General features: G+C 34.3%; 1 protein-coding gene across 5 annotated transcripts in view; it reads left to right on the top strand.

Annotated features, from left to right (window-relative positions):
- BLM (BLM RecQ like helicase) overlaps nt 1-22,376 on the top strand; it is a 98,929-nt gene that overhangs the window by 24,539 nt on the left and 52,014 nt on the right. For all 5 annotated transcript variants that reach the window (XM_037833100.1, XM_037833101.1, XM_037833102.1 and 2 more), the window contains 4 exons: nt 8,471-8,572; nt 9,441-10,132; nt 11,265-11,427; nt 15,047-15,174. In XM_037833100.1, coding sequence (XP_037689028.1) covers nt 8,475-8,572; nt 9,441-10,132; nt 11,265-11,427; nt 15,047-15,174 — 1,081 coding nt within the window. In that variant the 5' untranslated portion in view covers nt 8,471-8,474. The remainder of the gene's footprint in view (nt 1-8,470; nt 8,573-9,440; nt 10,133-11,264; nt 11,428-15,046; nt 15,175-22,376) is intronic.

Here is a 22,376-nt window from a genome sequence, read left to right as displayed (position 1 = left end):
AAAGTGTGAGTCCTCCAACTTTGTTGTGCTCTTTTTTTTGAGATTGTTTAAACTATTCTGGGTCCCTTAAATTTCCATATGAATTTTAGAACCAGCTTGTCAGTTCTGCCAAAAAAAGGCCTCTGGGATTTTGATAGGAATTGTGTTGAATCTGTAGATCAATTTGGACAGTGTTATCACACTATTAAGTCTTCTGATCCATGAACATGGAATCTCTTTCCAATTATTTATATCTTTTTAATTTCTTTCAACAATTTTTTTTTGTTTTTAGTGTATATGTTCTACAGTTCTTTTTAAAACTTTGTTCAAAAATATTTTATTCTAATTTTTTAAGTAGTCTTTTATTTTTTTAAGACAATTTTCATTTTTCAGAAAATTTCACAAAGTACAGAGAGTTCCTATATTCGTTCCCCAACTTCCTATCTCCCCCATTATTAACCTTTTGCATTAGAGTGGTATATTTGTTGTTAATTGATGAAACAATATTGATACATAGTTTCTATTAGGGTTCATTCTTTGTGTTTAGTTCTGTGTGTTTTGACAAATCCATAATGTCTTACTTCTACCATTACAGTATCAAACAAAATAGTTTCAGTACCCTAAAAATGCCCTGTGCTCCACCTATTCATCCTTCCATTCCTCCCTCTGAACCGTGTGCAGTCAATGATCTTTTTATTCTTTCTAGAGTTTTGTCTTTTCCAAATTGTCATGTACTTGGATTCAAATGGTATGTACCCTTTTCAGACTGACTTCTTTCACTTATAATATGTATTTAAGGTTCCTTTTTGTCTTTTCTTGGCTTGATACCTCATTTCTTTTTGTCGCTGAATAAGATTCCATTTACAGATATATCACAGTTTACCCATTCTATCCACTGAACGTCATTTTGGTTGCTTCCAATTTTTGGCAATTATGAATAAAGGTGCCATAAATATTTATGTGCAGGTTTTTGTGTGGACGTAAGTTTTCACCTCATTTGGGTAAATATCTAGGAGTGAGATTGCTGGATCATATGATAAGGCTATGTCCAACTTTTTGAGAAACTGCCAAAATGTTTCCCTAAGTGGCTGAACCATTTTGTATTCATATTAGCAACGAATGAGAGTTCTGTTGCTTCACAGCCTCGCCAACATTTGCCCATTGTCGGTGTTTTGGATATTAGCCATTCTAAAAAGGGTATAGTGGTATCTCGTTTTAATTTGTAATTCCTTAATGACAAATGATGTTGAGCATCTTTTCTTGTGTTTATTTACCATTACTTTCAATTCTTTGGTAAGGTATCTGTTCATATTTTTCCCATTTTGTAATTGAGTTGCTCGTTTTCTTATTGTTCATTGTTAAGAGTTCTTTGTTCTTTGTATATTTTGGATATATGTCCTTTATCAGACATGTATTTTGCTAATATTTTCTCCTAGTGTCTTTCATACAGTGAAAGATTTTCATTTTAATGAAGTCCAGTTTACAACTTTTTTCTTTAATGGATTATGCTTTTTGTGTTGTATCTAAATAGCCATTGTCAAACCCAAGATTTTCTCCTATGTTATCTTCTAGAAGTTTTTATAGTTTTTGCATTTAGGTTTATAGTCCATTGAGTTAATTTTTATGAGAGTTGTAAAGTCTGTATCTATATTCTTTTTTTTTCTTTCTTTCTTTCTTTTTTTTTTTTTTTCTTTTAAACCTGTGGATGTTCAGTTGTTCCAGCACTATTTGTGGTAAAGACTGTTCTTTCTCCATCAAATTGCCTTTGCTCCCTTGTCAAAGATCAGTGTGGATCTGTTTCTGGGCTCTCTATTCTGTTCCATTGACCTATTTGTCTATTCACTTACCAATATTATACTGTCTAAGTCACTGTAGCTTTATAGTAAGTCTTGAAGTCTGGTAGTGTCAGTCCTCCAACTTTGGTCTTCTCAGTAGTTTGTTGGTTATTCTGGGTCTCTTGCCTTCCATATAAACTTTAGAATCAGTTTGTCAATATCTACCAAATAACTTGCTGGAGTTTTTATTGAGATTATGTTAAGTTTATAGGTCAACTTTGGAAGAATTCGTATCTAATAATATTGAGCCTTCCTGTCCATGAACATGGAATAGCTCTCCATTTATTTAGATCTTTCATTTCTTTCATCAGTTTTGTAGTTTCCTTAAATAGATCAGGTACATATTTTGCAAGATTCGTACCTAAGCATTATTTATTTGGTGCTGATGTAAACGGTGTTGTGTAGTTTAATTTCAAGTTCAATTGTTCATTGCTGTATATAGAAAAGTAGCTAACTTTTCTGTGTTAATTTTCATTTCCTGCAACCTTGCTATAGTCACTTAGTTCCAGGAGGGTTTTGTTGTTGTTGTTGATGATGCGTCTTTAAGGTTTTCTACATAGACAACATATCAGCTGTGAATAAAGGCAGTTTTATTTCTTACTTTCTGATCTGTATACCTTTTATTTCCTTTTCTTAATTCAATTTTTTGCTTTTTATAGTTTTGTTGGTATTTTCTATTTCTTCTTAAGTTATTTTGGGTAACTGATATATTTCTAGGAATTTTTCCATTTCTTCTAATTTGTTGGTGAACAATTGTTCATAATATTCTCTTATAATCCTTTTTATTTTTGTAAGGTCAGTAGATAACATCATTTTGCTTTCTGATTTTATTTATTTGCATCTTTCCTCTTTTTTCTTTGTTAGTCTAGCTAAAGGTTTGTCAATTTTATTGATTCTTTTCCCCAAAGAACCAAATTTTTGTTTGACTTATTCTCTAAATTGTTTTTCTGTTGTAAATTCCTTTATCTTCCTTCTAATCTTAATTATTTCCTTTATTCTGCTAACTTTGGATTTACTTTGTTCTTGTTTTTCTAATTCCTCAAAAATATAAATTAGGTAATTAATTTGAGAGCGTTCTTGCTTTCTTTCATTTTTTTTAATATGTGCATTCATAGATACACATTTCTCTGTGAGCATGCCTTCACTGCATCCCACATGTTTTGGTATGTTATATCTTTTCATTTTTCTCTAAGTATTTTCTAATTTCCCGTGTAATTTCTCCTTTAACCCATTGTTTGTTTAAGAGTGTGCTGTTTAATCTCCATGTTTGTAAATTTTCCAGTTTTATTTCTGTTATTGATTTCTAGCTTTATTCTATTGTAGTCAAAGATGTTACTTTTGTGATTTCAGTATTTAAAAATGTATCTAGACTTCTCTTGTGCTTTAACATATGGTCTGTCCTAAAGAATGATCCATCTGCACTTGAAAAGTATGTGTATTCAATGTTGTTGGATAAAGTGTTCTAGAAATGTTGGTTAGATTTAGTTGGTTTATAGTGTTGTTCAGGTTCTCTGTTTCATACTGATCTTCTGTTTGGATGTGTTATGTCCCCCAGAGCACCATGTTCTTTGATGCAGTCTTGTGGAGGCAGATGTATTAGTGTTGATTAGGTTGGAATCACTCGATTGTTTCCATGGATATGTGACTCAAACTACTGTGGGTGAGACCTTTGATTGGATAATTTCCATGGAGTTGTTGCCCCACCCATTTAGGGTGGATCTTAATTAAATCAGTGGAGCCATATAAAGAGCTGACAAACAGAACGACTTCAGAGCAGCTGAGAGTGACATATTGGAGAGCAGCTGAGAGATACATTTTTAAGACAGCATTGAAAGCTGACACATTTTGGAGAACGACATTTTGAAACACAACCTGGGAGCAAGCAGTCGAAGCCACGTGCCTTCCCAGCTAACAGAGGTTTTCCAGGTGCCAGTGGCCTTTCTGCAGTGAAGGTAACCTTTTGATGCCTTACCTTGGCCACTTTATGGCCTTAACACTGTAACTTTGTAACCAAATAAACCCCCTTTATAAAAGCCACTTCATTTCCGGTGTTTTGCAAAACGGCAGCATTAGCAAACTGAAACAGGTGTGCTATTCTGATTTGAAAGTTGTGTATTGAAGTTCCCATCTGTCATTGTAGAAATATTTTTCCATTCAATTCTGTCAATGTTTGCTTCATATATTTTGGTGCTTATCTGTTAGGTGCATAATTGTTATATCTTCTGGTTGAATTGACCCTTTTATTAATATATAGTGTCCTTCTTTGATCTTAACAATTTTTGACTTAAAAGCTACTTTTATTAATATAGCCACCCCTGTTCTCTTGATTATTTGCGTGAAATTTTTTTCCATACTTTCACTTTCCACTTATTTGTATCTTTGGATCTAAGATGGGATGGGTCTCTTGTAAACAGCATATAATTGGGACATGTGTCTTTATCCATTCTGCCAATCCCTGCCTTTTGATTGGAGAGTTTAATCCATTCACAGTTAAGGAAATGACTGATAAGGCAAGATTTACTTCTGCCATTTTGCTAATTTTTTTTCTTAGTCTTACACGTTTTCTGTCTGTCGTTTCCTCCATTACTGCCCTCCTTTTTGTTTAGATGAACTTTTATAATAAGCTATTTTGAATCACTTCTCCTTCACTTTTGTGTAGATTTTTAAAGACATGTTCTTACAGTTACCATGGGGATTACAGTTAGCATACTCTATTACAATTTAATTTGTGTTGATTCCAACTTGACTTCAGTAGCCTACACAAAGTACCTATACTCTCCATCCCTTCCTTTTAAATTTTTCATATCATAAATTACTTTTTTATGTATTTTGTGCCCAGTAACAAAGATTTAAGCTTGCTTTTTATGCATTTCGGTTTTTAGCCTCATAAGAAGAAAAAGACAGCATTACAAATGAAAAATAAAAAATTCTGGTATATATATTTACCCATATGTTACTTACACTGAAAATCTTTATTTCTTTATCCAACATTGAGATTGTCAAGTGTTCTTTCCTTTCATTGTGAAAAGCTTCCTTTAGCATTTCCTTTAAGGCAGGTTTAGTGATAATAAGCTCCCTCAGTTTTCATTTGTCTGAAAATGTCTTACTTTCTCCCTCATTTTTGAAGGACAACTTTGCTAGGTTTATTATTCTCAGATTAACAGTTTTTTTTTTTTCTTTCAGCTCTTTAAATATGTCCTCCCACTGCCTTCTGTCCTGAATGGTTTCTATTGAGAAATTGGACGTTAATCTTGGATAGTAATCCTATGGATCCCTTATATGTGACACATCACTTCTCTTGCTGTTTTTAAGATGTTGTCTTTGTCCTTGGCATTGGACAGCTTGATCATAATGTATCTTGATATAGATCTCTTGAGTTCATCTTGCTTGACTTTTGTTGAGTATCTTGGATTCATTAATTCATATCTTTTATCAGATTTGGGAAATTTTCTGCCTTTATTTCTTAAAATATTTTTTCTGACCCTTTACCTCTTTTTTATTCTTCTCAGATACCTATGCTGCATATATTAGTATACTTGGTGGTGTCCCACAGATTCTTCAAACTCTTTTTTTTTTTTTTCCATTCTTTTTTCTTTCTGCTTCTCAACCTGGAAAATTTCAGTTGTTTCATCTTCAAATTCACTGATCTTTTCTTCTGCTTCCTCTAATCTATTCTTGAACCCCTCTATGGAATTTTTCACTTCAGTTACTGTACTTTTGAGTTCCATAATTTCCATTTGTCTGTTCTTTATGATTTCTGTCAAATGATTGACATTCTCATTGTGTTCATATATTGTTTTCTGTAACTCCTTTTGTTCTTTGTCCATAGTTTCTTTTAATTCATTGATCCTATTTATGGGAATTGTTCTAAAATCTTTGATTAGTAATTCCAGAGACTGCGCTTCCTCCAGAATATTTTCCATCCAATTCTTTTTTTACTGTGACTGGGCCATACTTTCCTGTCTCCTTGTATATTATGTAAAAATTTTTTGAGAAGTGGGCATTTTGAGTCTTATGTTGTAGTTGCTCTGGAAATCCATTTCTCCCACTCTTCAGTCCACCAGACTAAGCACAATAAGAAGAATAAAAAAAGGGAAGAAAAAGGAAAAAAAAAGGAAAAAAATACTAAGGAACAAAACACCCATGCAAAATTAATAATAATAATAATAGGGGAAAAAAAGATGTAAAACTTTCTACTCCACCATTTTGTACCTGTACCCTTTATCATCCTTTTATTGTCCATAGGATCAGTAGTAATGATCCCTTTTTTATTTCTGATATTAGTAATTTATGTCTTCTGTCTTTCTTGCTTAGCCTGGCTGGAGGCTTATCTATTTTGTTGATCTTTTCAAAGAAACGGCTTTTGGTTTCACTGATATTTCACTGTTTTCCTTTTTTTTTTTTCAATTTCATTGATTTCTGGTCTAAATTTTATTACTTCTTGTTCTAGTTTGGTAATGCTGCCGGCATGCAAAACACCTGAAATGGATTAGCTTTTATAAAAGGGGGTTTATTTGGTTACAAAGTTACAGTCTTAAGGCCATAAAGTGTCCATCAACAAAGGGTACCTTCACTGGAGGATGGCCAGTGGTGTCCAGAAAATCTCTGTTAGCTGGGAAGGCATGTGGCTGGTGGCTGCTCCAAAATTCTGGTTTCAAATTGGCTTTTTCCCAGGATGTTCCTCTCTAGGCTGCAGTTCCTCAAAAATGTCACTCTTTGTTGCTCTTAGGGTGTTTTTCCTCTCTTAGCTTCTCCAGAGCAAGAGTCTGCTTTCAACGGCCGTCTTCAAACTCTCTCATCTGCAGCTACTCTCTCAGCTTCTGTGCATTCTTCAAAGTGTCCTTCTTGGCTGTAGCTCCTCTTCACAATGTCACTCACAGCTGCACTGAGTTCCCTCTGCCCATCAGCTCATTTATATGGCTCCACTGATCAAGGCCCACTCTGAATGGGTGGGGCGCATATCCATGCAAATCTAATCAACACCAAAACGTCTGCCCCATAAGACTGCATCAAACAATATGGCTTTTTCTAGGGGACATAATATATACAAACCGGTACACTTCTTTTCTTCTGCCTATTTGGATTTAATTTCCTCTTTTTTTCTGGTTTCCTAAGGTAAAAGCATAGATTGGTTTCAGATCTTTCTTTTTCTCTACTATATACATTCAATGCTATAAATTTCCCTTTAAACACAGCTTTTGCTGCATCTCACAAATGTGGATGTTCCTTTTTCCTTCATTTAGTTCAAAATATATTTTTAATTTCTCTTGAGATTTCCTCTTTGCTCCATTGTGTTTTAGAAGTGTTTAATGTCCAGATATTTTGGAAATTGTCGGCTCTCTTTCTGTTGTTGATTTCCAGTATAATTCACTTGTGGTTTGAGAGCATACCTTGTTGATTTCTGTTGTTTTAAATTTGTTAAGATATGTTTCACGGCCCAGGAATGTGGTCTTTGTTGGCGAGCATTCGAAGTGAACTGGAGGAGACTGTGTTTTCTGCTCTTTTTGAATTAATGACCTAATGTTAATTAGATCTAGTTGATTGATGGTGCTGTTCAGTTCACCTATATCCTTACTGATTTTCTGCCTGCTGAACAGAGGGGTGATGAAGTCTTTAATTATAATAGTGAATTTGTTTATTTCTCCTTGCATGTTCACAGTTATTATTGATATAGTTGGATTAATAGTTACCATAGTTATAACTATTTTCTATTCATTTCCCTTGTTCTTTCTTTTTTGGTCTTTCACTATTTTTTTGCCTTCTCAGTTTTTTCTTTGTTTGCTTGTTTTACATTTTTATTGTGGTAACATGTACACAGTATAACATTTCCCATTTTAACCATTCTCAAGTATATAATTCAGTGGTGTTAATTACATTCACAATGTTGTGCTACCATCATCATGATCCATTACCAAAACTTCCGCTCTTTTTCTGCCTCCTCTGGCTTTAACTGAGCATTATATATGATTCCATTTTCTCTCCTCTCAGCATATAAGTATACTTTTTAATTTTTTTGGTGGTTGCCCTAGAATTTGCGATATACATTTATAACTAATCTAAATCTACTTTCAAATAGCACTTTATCACTTTTCAGATAGTGCAGGTACCTTGTAATGGCATATTCTTATTCTTTCTTCCCATCCCATATAATGTTGCTATCATTCATTTCGCTTATCCATAAGCTATAAATCATCTCACAACCACCTGATTTTGCCTTTGGGTAGAGAATTTTGAATCGATTTATTTGTTCTTTGGGTTTTTAGTATATTGTACTCTGATGATTTACTATCTTCTCACTCTCTAGCTTCCATACATCTTTCAGTCCCAGACCAGGTCACATTTTTCTTTAAGCCCTTTCCAAATAATCCATTTTAAACTGATCCCATCCTAATGTCTTTTGTACTTATTTTAGCATTGAGGGGAAATCTGGTCATTTTGTTATTTAAGTGAGCCTTCCGTTACAGATTATAAATGTCACATGTCACCAGTTGTAAATGTCAGAACACTATTGACATAAAAAAAAAAGAAGTCTCTAATTACCCTTGGCACAATTAGAACAATATCTGTTTGAATCAAGTTCTCCCTCTTCCCCTGAATAAATATTGTAATTAATACAAAGTACATAACTCCATTTTCCCCCACTCCCTCACTTTTAGGGCCATGGCTGCTATTCCACAAAATAATCTGCAGGAGCAACTGGAGCGTCACTCAGCCAGAAAACTTCATAATAAATTAAGTCTTTCAAAACCCAAATCTTTGTAAGTATTTTGGTTTGTCTGCTGTTGTAAAAGCACTAACATACTATGTCATACAAATGAAATATTTAGTTTAACCCTTTCATTGTTCAGATGAAGATATGAAGCTCACTTTCAATTTCCCACTTTGCAAATAAATTAATGGTAGAGTGTATTTTAGCAGCACCAGGTGATAACTGTTCGGCACCTTTGCACATAATAGATGCTTCATTAATATTTGTTCATTGTATAAATAATGAATCTTCATATGTGTGTTTAATATTTTAATATAATTTTGTATCCTTTTAATTTCTGCCTTCTTTCCTAAGCTATATTCCAGCTTTCTAATGATATCTGATAATAATTTATATTCTTGTGCATTTATCAGGTTCCAAGCACTGTTCTGGGGTTTGACTTTAAAGTCACCATCAACCTTCATGTTGCTAAATCCAACTAAATCCAGGACTCTTGCCTCTTCTACTTGTCCTTTAGATCTTAGCTTAGCCAGCTGTTTTAACTCTTTTCCCCATAAAACCTGAATCAGAGTACTAACAAGTAGTTACATTTGAGTCTCTTCTCTTTTTCACTTATGCTGCCCCTTACCTCTGGAGGTGGTATTAATTAAGGTCTACCAGCCTGAGAAATTTAGGAGTGGCAATGGCCTGGATACTCTAAAAATTGAATAATTAGACTCTGAATAGGAAAGATCAGAGCATAAAGTATAATTTAAGTTACATTATATGTTTTAAAATCACGAAGGGAGATGGATATTCTTTGCTCATTTGTGATATAATCAAGATAACTTATATGTGTTAGTGGAAAAATTTAATGTTTTGTAGAGTTGGTGGGTTTGTTGAAATGAATCTAATTCACTTTTTCAATTATTTTTCAGCGGTTTCACTTTTAAAAAGAAAACTTCAGAAAATGATGTATCTGTAACTAGTGTGTCAGTAGCAAAAACACCTGTGTTGAGTGATAAAGATGTTAATGTTGCTGAGGCCTTTTCCTTCAGTGAACCTTTAGCCCGTGCCACGAATCAGCAGACAAGCATCGGTGACTTTAAAAATGCCGCAGTAGGACAGCAAACCAAGAGAGTTGGTTCAGAATTATCTTCACCAGATTTGTTGCGCTTTTCACAGGAAGTTTTGTGTACTGCCCAAAACACACCTGTTACAAAGGAACCCCGTGATGCTACTTTCAAGTTAGAATTTAGTTCTTCAACAGATTCTTTTATTACCGTCAATGATTGGGATGATATGGATGACTTTGATATTTCTGGGAATTCAAAAGCATTTGTTACACCACCCAAATCTCACTTTCTAAGAGTAAGCACTGCTCAGAAATCGAAAAAGGCCAAGAGAAACTTTTTTAAAATACAGCTACCTAAAACAAATACAGTAAAAGCTGATTTGTCTCCCTCCTCTGAAAACAAGCAAGTAGATTTGACTAAGGAACAGCAAGGTGACTCAGAATGGCTAAGTAATGGTGTGATTTGCATTGATGATGACCCCATTTCCAAAGGACTTATCAATGAAGATACTCAGGAAAGTCACTCTTTAAAAATTCACTTGAGAGATGAAAGAGGTAAGTATCATTTTATCCTCTTTTTAGCATGTTGTTTTTAATTGTTTATTGAAAGCTGGGCATTGGAAACAATAGTAATTATGTATGATACAGCTTTTGTCCTTCAGGATCTTTGAATCTGTAGAGGTGCTGTTGAACATTCTGTTGACCTCATTAATGGGGCTGGATATATTGATAGAATGGAAGGTTTTATTGTACACTGGTTTTTAATAGCACCAAAGAGAGCTCTGTGATTTTATACATGAAGAAAACAAGGCCCAGGCAGGTTAAACTAGCTTGTTAAAGGCTTATTGGCTGATTAGTGGTAGATTTGGGAAGTGAAATTCAGCCTTTCTATTGTAGTTCCAGTATGGTTTGCTGCCCCCTAATATTGATGCATAATATGATCTATGCTAGTAAAATATTATAAATAAACTCAAATTATTTTGTATGTATATTTTATATATTTACATTCAAACTCAATAGCTGAGATGGCTATATATATAGAAGTAATTCACCTAATGAAATAGTTTGTAAATATGACACTAAACTGAATCCCACCAAGGTCAGAAAGGACTGAAAAGTGATTGATAGTAAGCAAAACTGTATTGTCTAATCAATTGTGTTACCAATTCTGAAGGAAAATTGGTAAAAGGTAAACCAGAGAGCAACAATTTGGCATTGCATTTTCTAGTGTAGTACAAGAGAGAGTCATTGAATCTGATAGAGTTAAATAGCTAGGAAGCCATTGCAGGAAAGAAGATAGAGTTTACCTGTAGAAGTAGCAGGGTTTTTGCAATTATCAGACTTATTTGTTGCATTTACCTTTATATAAATATGAGTGAAAAATAGAAAAATGAAAGTGCTGATGCTAAGTATAGGTTTCATAATTTAACTGAAGACAATCATGAAAATCCTTAAGAAAATCTTCAGCCTCAATCCAGAATTCATTGGATTTCATCTAGTTGACTTCAATGATCATTTGTGCAGAAATAAGCCGACATTAACATGTGAAAGGAAAGAACTTGTATATAAAGTGGTATATTGTTGTTTATGACTGGCCTGAAGCTCTTGCTCTGAAGTGTTCACATGCTGTCTTTTCTGTCTCATTAATTATTAAAATAACCTACTTCCATCATCTGTTTTACTTTAGATAATAGTGAAAAGAAGAAGAGTTTAGAAGAAACCGAATTACACTCAAATGAAAAACCTCCATGTACTGAGTTTGATGAGGATGATTTCAATTTAGATTGTGTTCCACCATCTCCAGAAGAAGGAATCACTTCTGCCTCTTCTTCCTCCTTAAAATGCTTTAGGTAAAATAGCTAAGTATTAATAAACCTTATTGTTTCTGGGATAGCTTAAATAATTTAATTTAGTTATATAGTACCATTTCTATTCAATGTACTTTGTGCTCTGCACTGTTTATTTTGTATCCAAATGGAAACAACAAAAAAATCCCTATTTCTACATTTCATTTAATTTTTAGTATTCTAAAGATGTAAAGTCCCATTATAATTAATTATGTTGGATCCTAAACAATTTTATGTAGTTGATTTTGATATAACGAGTGTCTTCCTAAAAATATTTCTAAATTCTTGAACCTGAAATGATACACAGCTAACGCATTATTTGGGAAATGAATTAGTTAGTAATATGTCCTTTTTTTTAAACCAACAGAATAAAATTTCCCATAGTATTGATAATTCACTGAATTTTAGTAAAGCGTGACATGATTCTATTTAATGATAATATTATGGGGAAAAGGAATACTCCATGTAGCCCACCAATAACTCACTTTGCCAATTGTAACTGTCACTTCCATTACCTCCCCAATCTAAATCACAGTCCATTTCAGTGGTGGTGTATATACTATGCTATTAACCAATATTTTTATGAGAAACAATTCCCTATAGTACATCACCTTATTTATTTATTTATTTATTTATTTTTGGTATATAAAGATATTTATTACATCATGACAAAAGATTATCTTTAATTTATAAAGAACACATACACATCAAGAAAAAATCAAGACCCAGTTGAAATTAGGTACATCACCTTATTTAGGGAAGGAAGGAAAGAAGAAAGAAAAGAAAGGAGAGAGGTGTTTGTATACCTAACCTAGTTTCTCTCGGTTTGTGTTTTAACTTTTATATTGGGATATTGGAAGAGGTGGGAAAAATTGAAGCATACTTACTATTTAATAACAAAACTAAAGAACGAAAGAGCTCCCCTCTCTTCCTCTCTTTTTCAACAGAAATTCAGACAGACTTGTAGATAGTTAGCTCTGAAAGCATGCCTGGATTCTAGATTAGAATTCTCATTTAACATGGGAAGTAGCTGAGGCACAAGTAGGAGCAGAGAATTGTCCAAGATTATACAATTAATGGCAAATGGACTAGGATCCAGGGCAGTGCTTTCCTGTGCTACCCTGATTCCTTGTGGAACACCTGACTTTTTTTTTTATTTAAAAAATTGTGTATTACACAACTAACATTGTAGCCACATTAACAGAATTCCAAATAAGAGAGAAGAAACACTAACTCATAGCCCCACAGTTCTAACAAACCAAACATTTTCTTTGACCATTTTCAATTTTGATCCTTCTCTCAATTTGTGTATGATTTTTTGCGTTGTTGTAATCAACTTGTGACTATAATTTTTTTTTATTAAATTCAGTTTTATTGAAATACATTCACATACCATACAATCATCCATGATATACAATCCACTGTCCACAGTATGATAACATAGTTATGCATTCATCACCACAATCTATCTCTGAACATTTTCCTTACATCAGAAAGAACCAGAACAAGAATAAAAAATAAAAGTGAAAAAAAACACCCAAATCATCCCCCCATCCCACCCCATTTGTCCTTTAGTTTTTATCCCCATTCCTCCACTCATCCATACACTAGATAAAGGGGGTGTGATCCACAAGGTCTTCACAATCACACTGTCACCCCTTGTAATCTACATTATTATATAATTGTCTTCAGGAGTCCAGACTGCTGGGTTGGAGTTTGGTAGTTTCAGGTATTTACTTCTAGCTATTCCAATACATTAAAGCCTAAGAGGTGTTATCTATATAGTGCGTAAGAATGTCCACCAGAGTGACCTCTCGACTCCATTTGGAATCTCTCAGCCACTGAAACTATTTCGTCTCATTTTGCATTCCCCTTTTGGTCAAGAAGATACTCTCAGTCCCACGATGCCGGGTCCACATTCATCCCCGGGAGTCATACTCTGTGCTGCCAGGGAGATTTACACCCCTGGGAGTTGGGTCCCACGTAGCGGGGAGGGCAGCGAGTTCACCTGTCGAGATGGCTCAGTTAGAGAGAGAGAGGGCCACATCTGAGCAACAAAGAGGTACTCAGGGGGAGACTCTTAGGCACCATTACATACAACTTTAGACTCTCCTTTGTGGTAATGCTTCATAAGGGCAAGTCCCATGCTCGAGGGCTCAGCACATCAAACCGCCAGTCCCAATGTTTGTGACAACATATGCTAGGGGATCAGCATCTCAAAGTTTAGAGATAGGCCTTACAATTCAGGGATAGAGTTAACTGCTGTAAGAGCTTACAATCTAGGGACTATTACAATTATTGTGTGTGACTATAATTTTATATTCTGCTTTTTGTCTCCTAATATTTTTTAAACATTTCCCATATTACTGTATAGTCTACTTTTATTCCTTTTAATGGCTACATAATTTAAATTATCATTCTTTGGTTAACTTAAGTTAGATCTTCAGCAATCAGAAAATGGTTATTTCCAAGGTAGTTTCTCTAGTATTTTTTTCCATTGCAATCCAGTATATATATTTGTATAAATTATAAAACTAAAAACATTTTTGCAAATGATACTACTTTATATACAGTAAACTCTTAAATTTTCTGTTCTATTTTATTTCATTTTTTTAAGAATGCTGTTTGTGATACCTAAATTAATTTCAGAGGTCAAATGGTCAGACAATATGTAATTGAAAAGAGGAATATTTTTGCATCTCTTCTGTTCCAAACCTTTTAAACTGGCCCTTGTAGCCCTCCATATTCTGGCCCTAGATTATTTTTTCATTTTTATCTCCAGTTACGCCCTTTCAATAAGCCTTAGCTTCAGTGAGCTTCAGTCAAACCAACAATTTGAAAAACAATGCTAAAAATATTAGGAGATTTTTTAAATTATAATAAAATATCATTTTGCAAAAGATACAAAAAGATTTTAAAAATATAAATGATATACATCACTGTTTTGATTTAGTTAGAATATTGTAGTCCATAGTTCTGCTTGAGGCAAGTACAGGTGATTCCTGGATATCAAACAAATGTCTTTTTTATCACTCCTTCATAGTTTCGTAGTATGTCATTTTAAGTACATCCAGTTCAGATTGATCATACTTTTATATATATATTTGTGTATAATATGTATGAGTTAATTTTATATGCACATATACAGATACACACACACGTACTTATACATATTGGCATAATGAGAGAAGTCTGGGTAATGTGCTTTGGACTCCCAGAAGAGAGAGATATCAATAACTACCCAATGGAGGGCCTAGAAGGACAAGTGATTTAGATGAGAAAAGATTGCAATGACAGTTTTCAAAATTGAGAGAGGAGCAGAGGCGAAATCCCTAAAGTAGACAATGCAGGGCTCATATGGAGAATGTAAGTGGTGCAACATAATTGAATGCTGAAGTTATTGAAAGGGCGTAATTGGAGATAAGTCTATTGGGGCCAGAAGATGGAGGAGGACTTTGAGAGCCAGCTAAAGAGGTTTTGGAATAGACGAAATACGAAAACATGTCTATTCTCTGTTGTATATTGTCTGACCAATTGTAGAAAAATATTCGGGGTGGGTGGGATTATGTATTTGTTTGGTCCAGTGTATGTTATAATTGGCTTTATGTTTCTTTATTTGTAGTATGTTAAATAACCTTGATACCTCTGACATAAAGAAGGATGTTCTTAGCACATCAGAGGACCTTTTGTCAAAACCTGGGAAAGTGACTACACACCAGCCTAATGAAGAAATCAGCGCAGACTGTGACGGTACAAAACGAATTTTAGATATATCAAATATTTCAACTACTTACTTTTTTTTTTCCCTCGCCCCCCCTTAACTACTTATTTTTGAAAACAAAATAAGATTGTGTTCTAAACCTGTGACTGTACTGTATAAAATCACAAGTTTATGGTTCCTTTTATTCTAATACCATAGAATCATCCCTTTTCATTAGTTAACCTGCATTTGCTTGAATACTTTCGGGATCGTAAACTTATCCTCTCACAAGGTTGTTCATTCTGTATAGAAAATTTTTTCTCATATTGAGTCAAAACTTACTTCTCTGTAATTTTAATCCTTATGAGGTTAGTGTAAAACTCAAAGAAACCCCAGACTAAACATTGTTAGGTCTTTTAACTATTCTTTTTCAGTATTGGTTTCTGGAATTTTCATATCCTTTGTTGTTCTCCCTTGTATATACTCTAGCTCTGGATCTTGATGTCCCTTTAAAGGTTAATACTTTTTCATTATTTTATTTGTCTTTTAATTCATATTTTATTTCTATTAAATATATAGTATGAATTGTCAGAAACAGCAGTCCACTTTACTACTCCTGATTTCTATTTCCTTGCAGCTCTTTTATTCTGGAGATTGTGTCCTTCCGTTCTGGAAATTTTCTGGTATTCTTTCTTTTTGTTTTCTCTTTTTGTTCTTCCTGGAACCTTCTGTTATTTGGATGTTAGACTACTCTATTTTCTATCTCTTGCTTTTGTACTTTCTAGGAGACTTCCTCAATTTTATTTCTCACTCTTCCATGGAATTTTCCTTTTTATCAAATCAGTTTCCAAAAACTCCTTTTTGTCCTCAGAATATTTCTGTAATGGATCCTATTCTTATTGGATGGATGCTGTACTTTTCCTATGATATATATGTGTGCACATACCTGAGTATAGTGTTCTGCTCTCTCTGTGCTTTTCTGTTTCTTCCAAATTATTGTTTGTTTTGTCTTTGAATTTCTTTTAGGAAAAGACATCCTAGGCACTGTTCTAAATGCCTTATATATTAATTAATTTAATCCTCACTGTAGTCCTTTAAGGTCATTTCTGTTATCCCTATTTCATAGATAGGGAAACTGAGATATAGGAATGTTAAATAATTGCACGAGGTCATAGAATCAGAAAGCAGCCAAGCTTGGATTCAAACACAGGTAGTCATGAGGCTCTTGACTTCACATATCTCCATTGCACTATACTGTCTCTACATCAAGTTTCACTGAAAAAATGATTGGCTAGGGGCAAAAAGAGAATCCTACAGAATGTCATTAGAGGCCTCCCTCTCAGTTGAGATCAGTCTATTCATCACTACTTCTTGTTCAAGCAGTTATAAATCAACCTGCAGACCATGTTTTTCTTCCTAGTCCACGGGGATGCAGAAGTCATATGACTTGGTCATATGGTTTATAAAAGGTCAAAGTCTGAGACAGCAAGGAGGAGTGGATGGGGCATTGTCTCTAGGGTGATACAGACCTGAGTCAGAAACCTGACCCCCTACTCCTAGCTGTGTGACTGGCAAATTAAATTTCTCTGAACCTCAGTTTTTTCTTCTGTAAAATGAGGGGGAAAAAAATAGCTTTCTTGCATGGTAGTTGTCAGGACCTTCCACACTGTAAGCTTGTAATAAATAGAAGCTATTATTGTTCTCTGCCAGTCTAGTAATCCTTTCAAAGAATGAAGTGCATTAAGATGACTGGTTTGTCTTTATGAACTCTTACTAACTCTATAATTATTTCCTCCTCTTAGAGCTCATGGAGCAGCCACTTGATAACATGTTCTAGAGTTTTGCCTTGGAGTGACATCAAGATCACCAGTCTGTAGTTTTTGACAATCATTTTCAGAGTTTTTTGAAAATTAGAACAATGTTTCCCTGTTTTCACTCTTCCATCAACTCTTCTATTCACTGGATGCAACAGTGGCTCCAAGATCTTGTTTGCATGTGGTCTGTTTGGACAAGGAGACTTGAGCTCCTTTGCAGTAACTAGGTGCTCTTGTATCTCTCTCTGAGCCTGTCTTGGCTTTCAGTTCTTTGAGAACATTGTTTATTCTCTTTTTCCCAATCCGATGCCCATTCTCTTTGCAGAGAAAACAAAGTAAAATAGGAATTTAGCAGTTCCACTTTTACCATCTCTTACCTGCCATCCTAATTGACCTCTGTCACCATTTGCCAAATTTCCAAGATCATTCTCACACAAACTCTTGTTCCCAAGCTTCTCTGTCCCCCCTTCTTCTCCTTCCTCCCCTTTAAACCTTTCAGCTGACTGCTCTCAGTCATTTCCCTATAACCTTGTTCTCTTCTCCGAGTATTTTCCCCTGATTGTCTCCTGAGAATACTATTTCTTCTGCAGCCCACTTAATCTTTTTGTTTTCCCACATTCCTTAGGCCTTGGAGGGGTAGTAGGCATCTACTCTCGTTCTTTCCCATTGCTGCCCTAAACCATTTTTTTCTTCCCTTCATCTAAAACCTCAACTCCTTTGAAGTTTTTAGTTATGTGTCTCTTGTCTGTCTCCTCCCACTAGAATGAAAAACACTGTAAGGACCAGGCCTTTATCTGGGTAGTTAACTGTTGTATCCCTGGGACACAGATAGGTAGTAAGCATTTGTTAAGTGAGTGAGTGCATAAGTGAGTTGATTATCATTACATATTATCCTACCTTTTCTTTGAACTTACCAAGATCTTCTATTTTGGATTGCTTTCTCCCTAAACTTCCATCACTTCCAAGTCACCAACCGATTTCTCTTTATTAATCAGTATTGTGTCCTAAGGTTCACTTCCCTTATACCAAGAGGTGAAATTCTCAGCAGGACATAAGAAACTTTGTCCAGTTACACCATTTTAGCTAGATACAGCTTTCTAAAAAATGGCTAGAGCTAAGGTTTCCCCACCCAGGAATGCCACTGTTCAGTTTTATTACTTGCTTTAAAGGCTTCCTATTTTCCATCTGCCCAGTGGTCTACAGTAGATACCCCCAGTGACATTCCTTCTGTTTATTTAACTTGTTTCTACCTTCAGGTTTGTAGATGTATATGACTTTGGCCTAGATGTCCCTTTACTTCTCTTTATACCCTTCCATTGATGCAATCCAGTGGTGAATCCCATCACACCAACTCTCAGGTTTGGTTTGCTTTGTTTATTATATCATGTTTCATTTAGCATTTTTTAAAACTTTCAGTTAGCTTTTCAGAAGAGAGGGTTGGTGTATTAGATAAGCCTCATTTTGCTGCAAGTGACAGAAAACTCCTTCTCCCTCCCTCTCTATCTCTCTCTCTTTCTTTCATTAGAGAAGTTGTGGGTTTAGGGAACAATCATGCATAAAATATAGGATTTCCATATACCACCCCACCACCACCACCACCTGTCGTTGGTGTGGAACATTTGTTACAATTGATGATAGCATGTTTTTATAATTATACTATTAATTAAAGTCCATGGTTTAACTTAGGGTTCACTGTTTGTGTAGTGTGGTTCCATGTATTTTTTTATTTTTATTTTTTTACCAAATATACATGCTAACAATTCCCCCTTTTAATTGTATTCATATATATATAGTTCAGTGCTGTTAATTGTGTTCACAAAAGTTGTGCTACCATCACCAACATCCATTACCAAAACATTTCCATCATTCCAAATAGGAACCCTTCACTTTTAAGCCTTAACTTCTGATTCCCTATCCCCATGCCGTCCCCTGGTAATCTGTATTATAGATACTGATTCTATGAGTTTCCTTATTCTAATTGTTTCAAAACAATGAGATCATATAATATTTGTCCTTTTGTGTCTGGCTTATTTCATTAACATGATGTCTTCAAGGTTGATCCACGTTGTTGCATGTATCAGGACTTCATTGCTTTTTACAGCTGAATGATATTCCGTTGTATGTATATACATTTTATTTATCCATTCATCAGTTGATGGGCACTTGGGTTGCTTCCATCTTTTGGCGATTGTGAATAATGCTACTGTGAACATCAATGTGCAAATGTTTGTTCGAGTTCCTACTTTTAATTCTTTGGGGCATATACCTGGAAGTGGGATTGTCGGGTCATATGGTAATTCTATACTTAACCTTCTGAGGAACCACCAAATTGTATTCTGCAGTGGCTGCACCATTTTACCTTGCCACCAGCAATGGATGAATGTTCCTGTTTTTCCATATCCTTTCCAATACTTATTTTCCATTTTTTATATAGGAACCTTTCTAATGGGTATGGATTGGTATCTCATTGTGGTTTTGATTTGCATTTCTCTGATGGTTAATGATGTTGAGCATCTTTTCATTTGCTTTTGGGCCATTTGTATGTCTTCTTTGGAGAGATGTCTGTTTTGCCTGTTTTTTAATTGAGTTGTTTGTCTTTTGTTAAGTTGAAAGATTTCTTTATAAATTCTAGACATTAATCCTTTATTGGATATGTGGTTTCCAAATATTTTTTCCCATTATGTAGGTCGTTGTTTTACTTTCATGATAAAGTACTTTGAGGATCAGAAGTTTTTAATTTTGATGAGGTTCCATTTATCCATTTTTTTCTTTTGTTGCTTATGCTTTAGGTGTAAAGTCTAAAAAACCATTCGTAACACAAGGTCCTGAAAAATGCATCCCTACATTTTTTTCCAGGAGTTTGATAGTTCTAGTTCTTATATTAAGGTCTTTGATTCATTTTGAGTTGATTTTTGTATACATTGTATAATATAGGTCCTCTCTCTCTTTTTTTTTTTTTTTTTTTGCAAATGGAATTCCAGTTTTCCCAGCACCATTTGTTGAAAAGGCTATTCTTTCCCAGTAGAGCAGTCTTTGCCACCTTGTCAAAATCATTTGGGTATAAGGGTTAATTTCTGAGCTCTCAATTCAATTCCATTGGTTTATATGTCTGTCCTTGTGCCAGTATCATGCTGTTTTGATTAATGTGGCTTTGTAATAAGTTTTAAGATGAGGAAGTATGAGTCCTCCAACTTCTTTCAAGGTGGCTTTAGCTATTTGGGGCTCCTAACCCTTCCATATAAATTTGATGATTGGCTTTTCCATTTCTGCAAAGAATATTGCTGGAATTTTGATTGGGATTCCATTGAATATAAATTGCTTTGGGTAGTATTGACATATTAATGATATTTAGTCTTCCAGTCCATGAAAGTGGAATATTATTCTATTTCTTTAGGTCTTCTTTAATTTCTTTTAGGAATATTTTGTAGTTTTCTGTATACAAGTCCTTTACATTCCTTGGTTAGATTTATTCCTAGATATTTGATTCTTTTAGTTGCTATTGTAAATGGAATCTTTTTCCTGATTTCCTCCGTAGAGTGCTCATTAGTAGTTTATAGAAAACTGCTGATTTTTGTGTGTTAATCTTGTTTCCCACCATTTTGATGAACTTGTTTATTAGCTCTTATAGCTTTGTTGTGGGTTTTTTAGGATTTTCTATATATAAGATTATGTCATCTACAAACAGGAAATGTTTTACTTCTTCCTTTCCAATTTCAATGCCTTTTATTTATTTATTTTTGCCTAATTGTCTGACAAGAACTTCCAGTACAGTGTTGAATTACAATGGTGACAACGGACATCCTTTTCGTGTTCCTGGTCTTAGAGGGAAAGCTTTCAGTCTTTCACCATTAAGTAGGATGTTAGTTGTGGACTTTTCATATATACCTTTTATCATGTTGAGGAAGTTTCTTTCTATTCCTAGTGTTCTAAGTGTTTTTATCAAGTATTTTGTCAAATTCCTTTCTGGCATCAATTGAGATGGTTGTGTTTTTTTCCCCTTCATTCTATTAATATGATGTATTACATTAATTGATTTTCTTATGTTGAACCAACCTTGCATGCCAGTAGTAAATCCCACTTGATCATGGTGTATAATTCTTTTACAATGCTATTGGATGTGGTTTGCTAGCATTTTGTTGAGGATTTTTACATCTGTATTCAGAAGAAATATTGGTTCTCTAGCTTTCTTGTGGCATCTTTTTCCAGCTTTGCTATGAGGGTGATTTTGGCCTCAGAGAATGAATTAAGAAGTGTTCCCTCCTCTTCAATTTTTTGGAAGAGTTTGAGCAAAATTGGAGTAAGTCTTCTTGGGATATAGAATTTCCCTGTGAAGTCATCTGGTCCTGAGCTTTTCTTTGTTGGGAGCTTTTTGATTACGGATCCAATCTCATAACTACGAATTGGTGTTTTGAGATCTTCTTTTTCTTCTTATCAGTGTAAGTAGGTGGTGTGCTTCTAAGAATTTTCCGTTTCATCCAGGTTATCTAATTTATTGTCATACAGTTGTTCATAGTACCCTCTTTATAGTCCTTTTTATTTCAACAGGGTCAGTAGTAATGTCCCCTTTATCATTTCTTATTTTTGTTATTTATATCCTCTTTTTTTTTCTTTGACAGTGTAGCCAAAAGATTGTCTTTTCAAAGGACCAACTTTGGGTTTTGTTGATTTTCTATTGTTTTGTTGTTTTCTATTTCATTTATCTCCTTTCTAATCTTTGTTATTTTCTTCCTTCTGCTCGTTTTGGCTTTAGTTTGCTCTTCTTTTTCTGGTTCTTCCAGTTTTGAGGTTAGGTCTCTGATTTGAAATCTTTCTTCTTTTTTTAATGTAGGCATTTACAGCTATAAATTTCCCGCTTAGCACTGCTTCTGCTACATCCCGTAAGTTTTGGATTTTTGTTCTCTTCAAGGTACTTCCTAATTTCATTTCTGATTTCCTCCTTAACCCATTGGTTGTTTGAGCATGTTGTTTTATTTCCACATATTTGTGGATTTTCCATTTCTTCCTCTGTTACTGATTTCAGGCTTCATTCTCTTGTGGTTAGAGAATACATGTGGTATGATTTCAGTATTTTTAATTTATTGAGACTTGTTTTGTGACCCAGCATATGGTCTATCCTGTGCATTCAAGAAGAATGTGTATGCTGGTTTCATTGTGTGCAGTGTTCTATATATGTGTTAGTTCTAGTTGGTTTAGTGCATCCTTCAAGTTCTGTACTTCCTTATTGATCGTCTGATTAGATGTTCTATCCATTATTGAGAGTGGTGTGCTAAAGTCTCATACTACAAACATAGAACCATCAATTTCTCCCTTAAAATCTGTCAGTATTTGCTTTATATATTTGGGGGCTCTGCTATTAGGTACATATATATTTATAATTCGTATGTTTATGAATCTATAATTCAACATCATCTTGTTGAATTGTCCTCTTTATCAGTATA

This window comes from Choloepus didactylus, chromosome 4 (assembly GCF_015220235.1).
Source record: "Choloepus didactylus isolate mChoDid1 chromosome 4, mChoDid1.pri, whole genome shotgun sequence".
Classification (NCBI taxonomy): Eukaryota; Metazoa; Chordata; class Mammalia; order Pilosa; family Megalonychidae; genus Choloepus; species Choloepus didactylus.
Note: the sequence above shows the minus strand (reverse complement) of the source record. Positions and strands in the feature narration are given on the sequence as shown.